The 14,551-nt window shown below is 40.3% G+C and overlaps 1 protein-coding gene across 1 annotated transcript in view; it reads right to left on the bottom strand.

Annotated features, from left to right (window-relative positions):
- ptprt (protein tyrosine phosphatase receptor type T) overlaps positions 1 to 14,551 on the bottom strand; it is a 334,210-nt gene that overhangs the window by 120,878 nt on the left and 198,781 nt on the right. The window contains exons 12-14 of the mRNA XM_046028632.1: positions 14,043 to 14,244; positions 11,209 to 11,311; positions 7,992 to 8,268 (exon numbers count right to left, since the gene is read on the bottom strand). Coding sequence (XP_045884588.1) covers positions 7,992 to 8,268; positions 11,209 to 11,311; positions 14,043 to 14,244 — 582 coding nt within the window. The remainder of the gene's footprint in view (positions 1 to 7,991; positions 8,269 to 11,208; positions 11,312 to 14,042; positions 14,245 to 14,551) is intronic.

The following is a 14,551-nucleotide window of genomic DNA, read 5'->3' as shown; positions in this document are numbered from 1 at the left end:
GAGCCGCTCTGCTCTGCAACAGCGAGGGCAGGGTACGCTCGCTGGGGTGGGGCTTCTATGCTCCGATGTGGTAGTGAGTTGTTGAAATGGAGTTACCATCATCACACAGGTTTGAAATATTTTATAAACGAATGTGTTGAAACGGAGTTATCCAAGTCGAAACATATGGACGCATGGCCAAGAGTCATAGTCGTCAGTTTGAATCAGTTGAATGTAATGGGGGAAGCCATGTAGCGTCGGTTTTTGACGGTAAAGGTATATGATATTTAACAGAAAAGACTGAGTAAGGAGGTGGTTGGTGTGGATGGATGGATCGAGGTCCAGAACCCAGACTTTTAACCAGGAGACCGGGGTTCATGTCCCCAGTGAAACAAAAAGTCAACATTAAATATTTTTATTTAGGCAAGTTACATAAATTGACATAAGTGATGTTAATTAACTTACTTGTTAACTGACGTACGTAGTTATTTTAACCCAAACCATGATCTTTACCTAACCTTAACCCAGATTTGTTGCCTAAGCCCAACCAAGTACTTTTTGTGCCTAAACCTAACCAAACTGCAACGTTTCACGACTTTAATAAAGCGCTGTTTCAAAATGGCGATGTTTCGAAATGCTAGCATTTTATGTTGAAAGTCTAACCAGACATTGCATATTTATCGTTGCTAACTTTACCGGACGTTGTATATTTGTTGTTGCTAAGCGTTGCTAACTTGACCACGAAGCCCTAAACGTCAATAAATGACGCAAAGGGGCAAGGCCCAGATTGTTAAAAGGCGACGGCAAAGGGCCTTGACCAAGCGTCAATATGTGACGAGTCGGGAATGAGAATTTGTTGTCTTATCAGTAATCTTTAAAATGTACATGTCACCAAAGAAGTACAAATAGGGCAGGTCATAACCTCTCTCTTAAACTCAGCCTCAATCTGTCAAATACGTCTTTGTTCTTTTGAGCCCATATGTGCTTCAGTGCCCTCCTTTTTCTGTTCCTCACACTTTATGTTCCTGTGGTTCTGTGGTATGTCCACTGTACCTGTCATTCTCTTTCTGATGGACTGTCACCACCTGAAGAGGCATGTGGCGTTTATTTTTTCATTCTTCACTGCTCCTGTCTTTGCCTCTTTTCTTCACTCCATAATGTGCTGTCACCAGAAAGTGTAAGTATCCAACCCACTTGTCATACAGAGATTGGCCTCCTTCACGTATTGGCCCATTTGTCTTCATCAAATCCGATTACTACAGCTGCTGCCAACGCTGACGCTTGTCACTAAAGCATTTGAACGAAATAACTCCCAAGGTACTCCCCCTCCAAAAAAAGTTCTATTGGCAGCTGCTTTAACACAACAAATTAACAAAATAGCTAATTTCATGGCTACTGAATGGTAGATGTTTTGTATAACCTGCATGGTATATCGATTTAGCTTGTATGCGTCTATTGACTGAAGATGTTCAGGTATGCTGAGCTCACTCTGAAATTACAACTCAGCATTTTGAAACAGCCAGAAAATCATCTTGCAGTGCTCAAAACTGATCATGTTGATTGATGAATGGTGTCATCACAATGTGACATCTACCTGCAGGTGTCACACTGTCAGAACATGATGGAGAAAGATGGCTCAGGGGACAAACTAAGAGACAGAATGAATACAGTTTAATATTCTATAATGTTGTGGCTGCATTATGTGAAACTGGATTTTATTTAGTCATAAAATGACAAAAGTTACCTGCTATTTGTTTTAATCACCATGTGTTTTCATTTTGTGCAATCAATCAGTCACAGCGAAAGAGAATAATGGTGCTTGTGTCTGCATACTGATGCCTCTGTCTTTGCGCATACCTGTGTGTGCACGTGCTAGGAGCTAGTTTATGAAGTTTAAGAGCAGGGAAGATGAATGTTCGTAGATGATAGATGGTGTGAGTATCTCAGCTGGATCTCTTCACAAGAATGAACACACCTGCTTCTACTACGTCTCTGTCTGCTTTCTGTCTGTCTGAATGACTGAGCAAATATTGTCTTCTTTATTTGATTATCCTATTTGTTTCTATTCATAAATGCATAATTTGATCGTAGGCAACTTGTTCAGAAACTGAGAATGAATGCATGTTAACACACACACACACACACACACACACACACACACACACGGATGGCCTCAACTGGTGTTCAGTGTGTATTGAACTACATATTTATTAATTTAACTACTTAATTTCACTGATAACCAAGATCAGAATGTTATATGTAATGCATACATATTTTCCCTTGGTACAGATTAATTTATTTGCATTATTGCATTATTGCACCGTGCTTAAGAAATGCTCCATCACTGTATAATTTTTCCGTAAAATAAGCTCTAAGTGAACCACTCGTACATATACTTTAGACACTGTAATGGGATGATAATAAACTTTAAAAGTTAAAAGTTACTTGACCATATCTAACATTTTGCTTATATTAACATATGCATATGTAATCAATGGGGATAAAGCATCACATAAGGCCGCAGCTATAGATGTCTGAAATCAGGAGGGCAGTGTATCCCATCCTAAGTGTGGTGTATAAACCCACAATGGGAAAAAGATCAGTTCCCTGAGCGCCAGTGACTTGTGTTTTCTAGAAATTGGCCATATCGTGCTTATTTACGGTCCATTTAGAGGTCCAGCTGTTCTGGTTTCACAGTCATTGTAATAGGCTAAACCTCAGGAGTTTGCAATAGGCAAAGTTAATAAATGTAAGGCCAATTTATTGCCCTGCATCTATCCAAGGAAAGGGGGGGGGGGGGGTGTTTACGGTGGAGACACTGGAGACACAGTGTGTGTTTCTGTGTGTGTAGTAGTTAACTTTGTAAAGCCTGACAAGAATACCAAGTGCGTATAGGAGATGCAGCTGCTGTGTGGGTGAACTCTCTCTCTCCATCTATCTATCTTTCCGTGTGCCCTGCTCTCCTCTCTCTCTCTATCTTTCTTGTCATGAAACAGTTGGTTGGGTCAGTGTTCTGACTGACAGGCAGGATTTCCAACCATGTGTGTTTTGTGTCTGACTTCTGGATTCTGTGATTGGCTGCTGGGGTTCCCAGGCAACCCAAGGTAGCCAGGGTAACAACTTTTTTTCATGTAAGTCTTCCTTCTTAATTTGTTTCTCAACTTCATTTTTGCTAATGACATGAAATGTTCACAAACAAAACCAATTCACATACACATTTTAGTTTGACTAATGGCCTGTCTGTCGCATGCATTTACACACACATACATACATGTGTGTGCACAAATTCATACACAGATCTGCCTCGAGGCCAAAGCCAAGCAAGTATGTGTGCTTTCCCATGCGCAGACACACACACACACACACACACACACACACACAAACACACGCACACACAGAATAAAAGTCCATTTAGGGATTTTCGAGTCAGCTGAGTGCATCTTGATTGACATCGACTGTCAGTTGGTAAAATGTCTACCTCCAAAACCAGCACTCTGAGGTGTACATGGTGTGGTGTGTGTGTGTGTGTGTGTGTGTGTGTGTGAAAGACATTGATTGTCAGAGTACCTTGGCCTACCCCTTAGGCTTTTTACTTGTCAAGAAAGGCGTCTGGCTGTATTTTTCACAGCACGGGAGGGAATGTTTTTCCATGTGTGCCACCGTTTCCTTTTGTTTCGTGTCAGTTCTCGCCCCATTTCTCTTCGCCTTCTACCTTTTTTTCCCCCAACAATTTGCACATTTGTATTTTTCCTCCCTACCCCTTCTGTCTCCCAGCTTTCTCATCCATCCGTCTTCTTCTGTCCCACCATGAATTTTCCTTTAATTTCACATCTTGTAATTTATCTGTTAAAGTGATGCTCTTATCTATGTTGAGTGAGTAAGAGGTTGGCCCATGCAACTGTGTGTGTGTTTAATCTTCTTCCCTTTAAAACTATTGACTCTACTCCCCTCATTTTACTCTTCCTGCATCTTTCTGCATTCTTGATTTATTCTTCTCATCCATGATCCTCTCCCTCTTATTTCCCCATTTTTGATTATTTATTATTCTTCTTGCCTCCTCAAGACACTCTCAAGGAATCAGTACAGCATGCAAGAAAAGGGTAGAATGATGAAGGTAGCCAGGTATAAGGACTGGTATGTGCCTGGGACCTGGCGGGAAGGATTTGCTCCGAACAATTTTGGGTGATCAGGCCTGGCTTGCAGTCAGCATTTCATCCCTAAGGTCTTATATGGGGAAGTGGTTAAGACTCTATGCAGGTAAGGTCTTCCAAACCAAACTGGGGAAACCATTTGTTTATGGTACTGGTTTTTGCCCCATCCACACTACTCTGTTTTAGTTTAAAAACGGAAATATTGGTATAAAAATACCAAGTCAAAAACTTGACGACTTATAAGACCCAATCAGAGAGCCAAACGTGAGCGTCTGCGTCATTGTTTCTAAAGTCCTCCATTTTTGCCCATCTTCACTAAAATGCACTCCGGAGTTTCAAAACAAAAAACGGGGTCTGCAGCGTTTTCAAACTTCTCCATTTTAGGTCTTCATTTTTGCCATTGTAGTCTGGGTAGTCTCCGTTTTAAAACGAAAATGCAGTAGTGTGGATGGGGTCTGTCATAATGAAACAGGAAAGGGCCATTCCCAAACTGTTGCAGCACACCATTGAATTCTGCAGTAATAAGATGTCTCTTAATTGGAACTGAGGGGTCTTACCAAACAACCTTTGTGGTTTAATATGGAGGACTTGATGTAAAGGTCTCAGTTTCTTTCACTCTGCAAACCATGTCCTTCCTACCCTCCTGCTGGCCTCCATCTTTGCCTCCAGTATTATATCTTCTTTAATGTCTCTTTCACTCTTTTTAGACTTTTATTCCCCCTCCATCTATCATTCCTCATCACTAAGTCCCCAATCGCTCTTGTACTTACTTCTCTTACTTACAGCCCCAGGCACTCTTTTCTTGTCATGTGCTTGCCTTTAATATATATGTGTGTGTGTGTGTGTGTGTGAGTGTGTGACATCACATGACATCGAGGGAGAAATCAAGATTGCCGTTGGTGAGGAGTTTTAATGTGCAAAGCGTTGGCTAATTGGCACAATGATGGGAAATGAGGGACTGGAATCAGACTGATGTCACACAAGAGGGGGAAAGAGAGGTAAAGAGGAAGGGAGAAAGAGCGAGAGAGCAATGGATGGGTTAAAGAAAAAAATCAGAGGGGTAGGAAGTTTGTAAAGGAAAAATAAAGGAAAATAAAGGTAAGAGGACAGGGAAAAAATTAAGGAGAAAGAGGAAGGGGAGGAAAAGGTTGAGGGGAGGGGGAGGGCAAAAGAGGGAGACAGGGGTGAGGAAAGAAAAAAGTTGTTAAAGGTGAGAAGGAGTAGCTGTATAGAATGAGGGTGAAAGAAAAACAAGGTAAAGAAGGCTGGAAGAAGCATGTATGGGATGTGGGGATGAAGAGAAGGAAGGATTGAGGGTAAAAGAGCTGGAGAAAGAAGAGGGAAAAAGATTGAGGGAGGTAGGCTGAATAAGAGCAGAGGAGGAAAAGATGAGGGTGAAGAAGAAGAGGGAAATGGAATGGAGGAAAAAAAGAATGTATATTAGAGATAATATGAGAACAGGAAGTGAGACATGTAGTAGGAGTGTAGTTAATTGCTTCCTATTAGAGAGACAGAGGCAGCACCAGTAAGCAATGCCATGAGATGGAGAGTGGGTGGATTGAGAGAACATTTTCTTCTAATTGTCTGAGAGAAGAAGTGACAGAAAATGAAAGAGAAAGAGGGAGGAGAGACGTTCTTTTTGACGGACAGGTGGCGCTCAGAGGGGGTAAAAAACTAGCAGGATTATCCTAGACAGGCTGAAAATGAGAAACAGACTTTCATCCATGGGATCAAACTACAACAAACCAGCCAAGTCCTCTAACATGTAAATTAGGAGTTCCAATATGAGACATCCATTTCTCAGGGGGAAAAAAGTGACATCTACTCTCACAAAATGACTGACAGCAAAGAAATAAAACAAATTACAGGACTTTGTGAGAACTGCAGATAACTTAAATCCATGATTGACAAAATATCATTTTCACATACTGCAACAGTATATAATAGATATTGAATTTAGAGAATAAATTATTCAAATACTGACATTCTTCTTTGTGCAGAGATGGGGCTCAGCAGTCTATTCAGAGTCAAATGACAACTGGCCACGGTGGATTCACTGGCCAATTTTATTTCTCCATGGCCAGTGCAGCTTTCCAAACACACAAAAAAGAAAAAGCTGGGGCAAGACATTTATTGTCCTTTTGTGTGGAAGGAGATGTCCTTTAACCAGACCGGTTGGGTTCAAGCTATTGTCAACAAACATTCACCCTGCTGATGAGTCCTTGAGGAAGGACTGAAAGTCTCCCAGCTGCAGCTGTTGTGGATCTGACCCTGACCATTGATTTCCCGGTGAAGTGAGCAGTAAAAGACACAGCTAGGAGAATCAGAGAGACTGTCCTCAGCAGAGAAATGATAGTGTTGGTCGTTTTTATTTTCATTCACCACTTTCAGTCAGGCTAATTGTGCAGATGCACATAATGTTGTTTTATCACCCCAAAACTTCTTTGGGAGGAGGATACAAAGTTTTAACTTTGACAACAGAGATCAAGGTTCACAACAAACCTCATTTAAATAACCTACATTGACCCAATGACAAATCCTGTATTTGCAAATATACAGTATTTTTTTAAATGTAACACACTAACAACAAATTAGGATATTGGAGCAAATATCTAATGTCTCTAAAAAGACAATATAAAAATAGTAGACTAATCTTTTAGTTACAATAGCTGAGAATAATGATGCATATGTATTACATGAAACGGTTTCTCTTTGGGATGGATGACATGTGCAGAAAAAATTTATTGGCAGAAATGCATGAGTTTGTCCATTGGTTATGCCTGACTTCCTTATCAAATCATCTGGGTTATGGTGGCTGTGCAAGCCCACTTGCTTTTCTATTTACTTTTAGCCACCAACCCCCACCAGCACCCCCACAATGCTTCAATCCATGACCCAAACAAACCTCATAGTGATTGGATTGACTGAGATCCAATCAAATAAGGAATTCTTATGTGACCGGATTTAGGGTCTGCACATATACAAACCACACTCATACACACAACTGGCAAGCACAAGCAAAAGCACCCACACTTTTAAATGCATACTCATCAGCTCACATGCACGCTTCAGTCATGCAACAACCACGCTCACCCACACCCACTCGCACACAGTATTCTCTCCGTGTGAGTGCATTGTGGGAAATCTGCCTTCTGGAGGAGGATATTACATCACGTCGCCAGCCACCTTGCCCGGCCCTGCTCGCCAAACCGAGTTACCGTGGTTACGGCAGTGGAAAATTAAAACAACCCTCACAGGGGTTCAGAGTATTATGGAAATTCAAAAGCCAAGTTCAAGTTGTGAATGAGTTATGAGAAGGAGGGAGGTGGGCGGGGTGTTGTTATATTTGCAGACGGTATAATTGCCAGGCAAAAAGGCGAAGCAAACAGACGGATGGGTTCTGGAAGTGAAGATTCCCAGAGGGAGTTTCCTTCTTTTCTTTTTTTTTCTTAATAAGAAGTGACATAACATTCACTTTAATAGAGTAGGGCCTTGTGAGGGTAATTTAAACTGCTCCTGTGCTACTCTTTCTGCTCACCTCAATCACTGATGCTTTTGCCATCACTGATTGGGGTGTGGCAAAAAGTACTCAAAGTCTCAACTTAGGTGTGAAACAGCAGCAGCAGTTTCCGGCCCTCTGTGAAGCTGAGAGGATTTACTTTTAAACAAAACTGTTATAACTAACCCTAACCATTTAAAAGCTTTCAAACTATCTCTTGGACAAGGGTGTTCCCAATGCATTTACTGATTTGTCTAGGTTTTCACAGATTTTTATAGAATTTCAAACATAATTTGGCCAAAGTACCCATGACAATTTTCTTTCCTGTTATTATAATGTACTTTTGGAGTCTTGAGACTCACCCCATTGGCTCTGCTCATGGCCTGGAAGTAGATGCTGTAGCTCTTGGCCGGTGACAGTGGAGGATTCCAGAAACCGCCGTAGCTCTTGTTGTCTCCCACCGTGAAAGGTTGTACAACTGTGAGACTGGATGGGGGCAACTCAGCAGCAATGTAGTAGGACGAGTCCAAAATAGAGGCATTGCGGAAGCTGACCGGTGCGGAGAAACATTCGGGGGCTTCGGAGGCGGCACGGCGGGTCTTGGACTTGCGCTCCTCCTTCACAACAAGCTGGTAGGAGCTGGAAACAAAAATAAAGTTAAATAAATACATTTTCAGGAAAAAAGAAAATAAATGCTTTTGTGTGCCGTTTATCAACCGTGCTGGTGTGAATATTTTTTGGAAAGCTTTGACTGGATGAAACATTTACTCATTTGGCTTTTTTACATTTGAGGAACAACATACAAGCATCAACAGAGCATCAACTACAGATCTACAACTGACAATACATACTAAACAATCCTTCATTGTAATATTGTAGAAAATTTTAATTTAATTTTCTGTCATTTGTTATTACTTTTTGGGTCGGGATAATTTTATAGAGATTCTTGTGTGGCCATCATTGAAATTTCATCTGGTCAATTAATGCAAGTCTACAGGGTTTCAATCAGTTAATGTGGGGACAGAGGTCTACATTGTGATTTGAGTTCTTAAAACAGGTGCATTTTTACAATAAATATAGCTTAATTTGGCTAAAACATTATTAGTTTAATCTGACAATTACACTTATCCCCATTATTCACTTTCACTATCACTATGAAGCACCCGCCATTTAAAAGCTTTCATTTCCAAAGTGCTTTATATCCATTTTGGCAATAAAAGCATTAGCAGAGGGGCTAAGGTCTGTAAAGAATCCTCAGGAAAATGTCTATTATCCTTGAAAAAGAAGTGTAATTTGCTCCAAGGGTCACTTCTTTTTTCCAAATGGTAGATATACTTTGGAAGCAAACTTCACCTAACTTTCTAACAAAGTAGCTGGCGGATCATTTCTTGTGCTGACTCGGCAGAAAAGTATGAATTAAAAGTAAGAAAAATATCTGTGTGAGTGTGTATGTGAGAGAGAGATGTGAGGTTACTGTCCTGATGTCCAGATGTGTCTCTCTCAGCCCCGTGTGTCTGTGTGCACACAATCTAGCAAGTGTACATGTACCTGCATGTGGTTGTGTATGTGTGTGTGTGTTCTAACAGGTGTATAGATGTGTGTTTATATACTTACTACTGCTTTTTGTGTGTGTGTGTGTGTGTTTGGGGGGGCTCTTGCATGTGTGTGTTTGTGTGTGTGTGTGTCTTTCCATTCCCCTCTGAGAGGCTTCATGAATGGCTGAGGGCTCCTTTAGCGGTCAGGACAAACGCAGCGGACCTCCGCAATTACCTCCATCCTCCATGCCAAGAACTCACTTCACAATTATACGCAATTAGGGAAATGTATGTTTCTGTGAAGGGGGCCGTGGCCAATTATCCCCAGCTCCCGTTTGGCAGCTTTCATAAAAGATAATTGCTGATGACCAAAGATGAGTCTCTCTCTCTCTCTCTCTCTCTCTCTCTCTCTCTCTCTCTCTCTCTTTCTATCTCTCTTTGCTGTTCCTGCCTTTCTGGTGAAATATCCATTTCAAACTAATGGCTTTCAGAAGCTGCACAAGGGATGAAGCAGAGGCCTAGTACAAGGGGCGAATAGGGAATTGTCTTTGTGTGTGTGTGTGTGTGTGTGTGTGTGTGTGTGTGTGTGTGTGTGGTCATAAGTGCGTCCGTGTGTGTTTCAGTGTGTGCGTTTATATGCAATTGTGTTTAGGTCTGTGAGTAACATATGTTGATATCCACTGTTAGCCTTTAAAACTGCCTTCCTCTGTGTGCATTTATGTGAATGCACATGTACAACATCTGACTGCACATGCTGGTGTATGTGTGTACGTGTGTGTGTGTGTGTGTGTGTGTGTGTGTGTGTGTGTGTGTGTGTCTCAACCACAGCAGCTGCTCCTCTTAGCAGAGCGATTTCGGTAAACATTTCTCGTCTAAGCCCCTGAACTCGAGATTCTCTGATCTTTTCAGAATAAACAAAAAACAACAAACCACAAAACATTAGCGTACACATTAACCAACAGATGCCTTTTTCCTGTTACCCCACGTACATCTGTTGGCACTTAAAAAATGTGATACTTGCAAAACACACAAAATAGGCAAACACGCAAAGGGGCTTATCTCGGGTTGATAAAGATGTGATTGGAGAGAAGCCTAATGCAAAACAAGATATATTTGCCAGGGTGATAAATGGTGAGATATGGTATAGGATTTACAGATATTAACACTAAAGTATTGACCCTGCTTACATTTCACAAATCCATTTCCCCAAGTCCAAACTAAAGTGATATATATTCTCTAAGTACCCTTGCAGAAGCTCTATTTCCCTAAAGGCAAGCGCAGAAAAATGTTCTCCCCTACACCAATTAAATGGATGAGATCACATGTTCAAAATTAACTTTTAATTAAAAAACACACTGGCTGAAAAAATGAGAAAAGGAGCTTTGTGTCCATTGTAAAACAAAACCAAGTTCAGTTCACTGGGGGACTGGAATAAAGACACTTGAGTATGTTGTGGGTTTATATGATTTGTATAATTTTTTTAATTTCTTTTTCTATAAACAAATAAATACTCATGAATGATGACAACCTGCTGCTCTTCACTACTGTTACTTTAGGAAAAGGGTATGACTGTATCATCTTTCAAAATGTTAAACTTTATTGCCTGTTTACTGCATTCTAATGCAACTTGATTGCAGCCTATTTATAAGATGACTAAATACAAAAGTATCAGAGTTGATTTATGAACTGCGTGGGAAGAATGTATCCCAGTATACATGTCTGTTATACCCACAGGTATAGGCAGGTGGTGTGGCCTGGGCATAAGGCCTGTCATGTCTGCTTGGAGTTGCCTCTCCAAAAGGCGGTGGCTAAAAGGCTACATGATGCAAGTGACTAATGACAATGCTTTTCACTGGCAAAAAAAAAGAGCTCCCATTCTACGAGTTCCTTTGCATACAAATTGGATTTATATGTGTGAGTGACTTTAATGGCTTCAAAAGAGACCCTTGAGTAAGATGAGAGACAGGAAAGTGGATGGAAAGAGAACGTTAAAGTTAAAAAAAATAGGAACTTGGAAAAAAAATATATAAAGGTAAGATATTACCTGATAGGTGCACCACGTGATTGGGCGGGCTTTAGCAGGATGGTGATGGTGGTCTCTGTCTCATTCAGTGGAGCCTCAGACTCATACTCTGGCATCATGGGGGCTGATGGTAACAAAAAGGAGATGAAAAGTAATGAAGTTGCAGAAAGTGACATCTAAAAAAACTAGTTTCACTGTACTGTACATTTGAACGTACTCTATGTTCTACACTGTAAATGATAAACATTAGTTAGGTCTTCCCAAATTTCCCCTCAAACCAACAAATACTTTTCAAAATTGTGTAGTATGCAGGGACACAATTATGTGTGACAAATGATACTATACATGGGACATGTTTTCCAGAATTGAACACATTCTCATGTGAGTTCTCAGGCTATCAAGGCAAACCATATTACATTCTTTTGAGGTTAATATAAAATAAAATATTTCCATCCATATTTCCAAATAATTTCCATCTACATGTTAAACTCTTGAGTTTGATAAATGTCAACATAGGCTGATGCATTATGTACATCGTTAAAATAACTCAAATCAACAAATCTCGTCCTGCTCTGATATTTTGTTTTGATATTATTGCATCATATGATGACTTCATTCTGAAAGGCTTCACGGAAATGCATGTTGGAGGTGCAGCATCAGTGCCTATCTGAGTGAAACATCAACTCTTTTCCTCCTGATTGATGTGGTATTTAATTTCAACCCATCCTCATACTTCCATCCATCTCATCTATCTGTCTGCATTATTTAATTCAAATCTCTTCATTTTTTGGTCCCTGAATGAGATAATGAAGATTGGCGATGGCGTGACCTTTGGAGGGAGACATCTTTGTAATGTGTGGAAGCGCCCTGTTTTTTTGTTGTTAAGATTTTCAAAGGATGATGGAGGAATAGAGGCTCAGTGGAAAGGTCATGCTAAAATTACTGTATGTGTTGACAGATAGGACAACGCTGATAACATGCTGTTGACACATTTAGACTGTAGTCTAGTGTGTTGTGTAGGTCAGCGGGAAGAGGAAGGCATCAATACTGCTTACGTACAAACAGAAACTTTGGGAACCATTCTTAGATTGAAATACATTCCCCAGGAGGTTAAATGTGAAATCCTTTTATCACAAATACACTTTGGTATAATTAAAAAAAAAAAAAGATTTCACATTTCCCATAAACCCCAAAGCCACTTGTACTGTTACAAACAAAGCAGAACTGGTCACTTGATGTGGCACTGAACAATTTCCAGGACTGAATGTGTGTAACTGCATGAATTTCAAAAGATGCAAGCTTGCCTGCTCAGCATACCCACTCTGGATATAAAGGCTAAAAAGAAAGATTTATGCAGTTATCTCTGCTTCATATCACATGATTGTCAAGTGAAGTGATGCTGATCAATTATGTAATGACATAACCATAGAAGTGATAACATCCTGAATCTATTCTGCATTGGTACTGCAGACAATTCATTACAGACACAGCTCATCATATCATCAATTTCAGTGTGCCTTTAATATAAAGATGGACTTGGGATTTTAAGAACTACTTTTGGCTCTGAGGTACAGGGACTGTCTCGCACAACTACCTCAATGAGAAGGAAACAGAAGCGACAACATCCTGTGAAGGAAAAACAGATATGCCATTTGAGAAGGGATCATTAGAGAAAGGTATAAGAGGGAGAAATGGTAGGAACAGAAACAGAGGACGAATGTGAGATGAAAGAAAGTGATCGAGACACTGAAAGAGGAAAGGAAAAAGCAGATAGACAGGAGAGGCAGAGATAATGGGCAAAGAGAGACACAAAGAATCACAAAGTGAAAGGTTTTTATTTTCAGTCATGAACACCCTTCACAAAACAGTTGGAATGGGAATAGAGAAGTCCTCTTGTTCCAGAATAAAGAAATACATAACATGTGAGGGCATTTCACAGTTCTTGCCAAGGAAGTTGATTGTTTTCCTTTTTTGTGGTGCCACTGACATTTTCTACAGACCGATGCAAGCAACATAAGCAGAGGGTTAAAAAGAAAAGAAAACATCAGATGGAAACAGTCACACAAATGGACAAAACCACTCACAGACAAGCCTTCAATAGCCGTGTTTCCATTGTTTTTACGCGCATTTTGAAGTATCGCATTAGAAAAGGTTGATGGAAACTGCAAAATTCCAAAAATATGTCCTTAATTTAGCTAAAACGTTTTTACCCTCGCTTGAGGTGTTTTTTGCCTTTGTCGAAAAATAGTTAATGCGCTAAATGGGAGGTGGAAACATATAAGTTCTGACGTAGCAAACATGTACCTCACGACTGATCGCTGTTGCCATCTTGCCGGATATTCCCATAATGCGCATAGACATGGCTGGTAGCAATTTGACCGCTCAAAGAACATTCACGAGGACCTCCATTTTTCTCAGATCCATGGTCCTCAGGTCCGTGCGACTGGTTTTGTTTCTGGTTTGTGTAATGTACTGATGTAACTACGCTTGCCGTAGCCTGGTTTATTTGCTCCAAACCAGCTGATGGAAAAGCACTTAATTAGCATTTTCTGTTTTGTTTCTTTTTTGCAACATTTCAGAGGTCTGCTTAAAATTGTCTTGACAATTAGATGGAAACATGGGTCCTTCTTTAACCTACAATTATTGAAATAAGTGTGCCACAATGTTTGTGTGCTTTCAGAGCACAAATCAAACAAACGCCATAAGAAATGAAAAGACAAACTCAAAGAAACAAATAACATTATTATTTATGTAATTATTTTTGTGTGAGTGAATTAATGCAAAAAAGTACACACAATCAAACAACTCAAGAACAAGAACTATTAGCACTTCAAAATGTGACAAAGAATTTGTACCTGCTATCTTGGTGGTGATGCGGGTGGTGACAGGCGGGCCGAAGCCCTTGTTTGTGGAGGCTTTGAGGGTGAAGAAGTAGGTGGTCCCTGGGTAAAGACCAACGAACAGGTGATGGGTCTCATTCCTCAGTTTGAACACCCTTCCCCTCTGGGTTGTCAGATCAGCACTGGGATCCAAGGAGCTCAGGGCCTTGTAGGTAATCTGGAGGCAGTCAGGGGACAGTTTTACACATTTTAGCTTTACTCTATTCAATGTGTGTTAGTTTGGATATATTAATCTCGGCTAATCTCTAAATCCCTGAATTTACCATTTTATTCTCATAGAATCTCAGAGTTTTCTTGTCTCCAAAATTTACACCTTCAATCTCAAGTTCTTTCTCGGATTATTACTCCGTTCCCTTTCCTCCCTATTACACGGTTGTAAAGTTCAGTTTGGATATTGTTTGTTTAATTTAAGTGTGTTTTGTTACTCTCTTTCCAAATCTCTGGGAAATTAAGAATGTAAAATG

The sequence above is a fragment of the Micropterus dolomieu genome, linkage group LG18, assembly GCF_021292245.1.
Source record: "Micropterus dolomieu isolate WLL.071019.BEF.003 ecotype Adirondacks linkage group LG18, ASM2129224v1, whole genome shotgun sequence".
Lineage (NCBI taxonomy): Eukaryota > Metazoa > Chordata > Actinopteri > Centrarchiformes > Centrarchidae > Micropterus > Micropterus dolomieu.
This window is presented reverse-complemented; position numbering and strand designations above follow the sequence as displayed.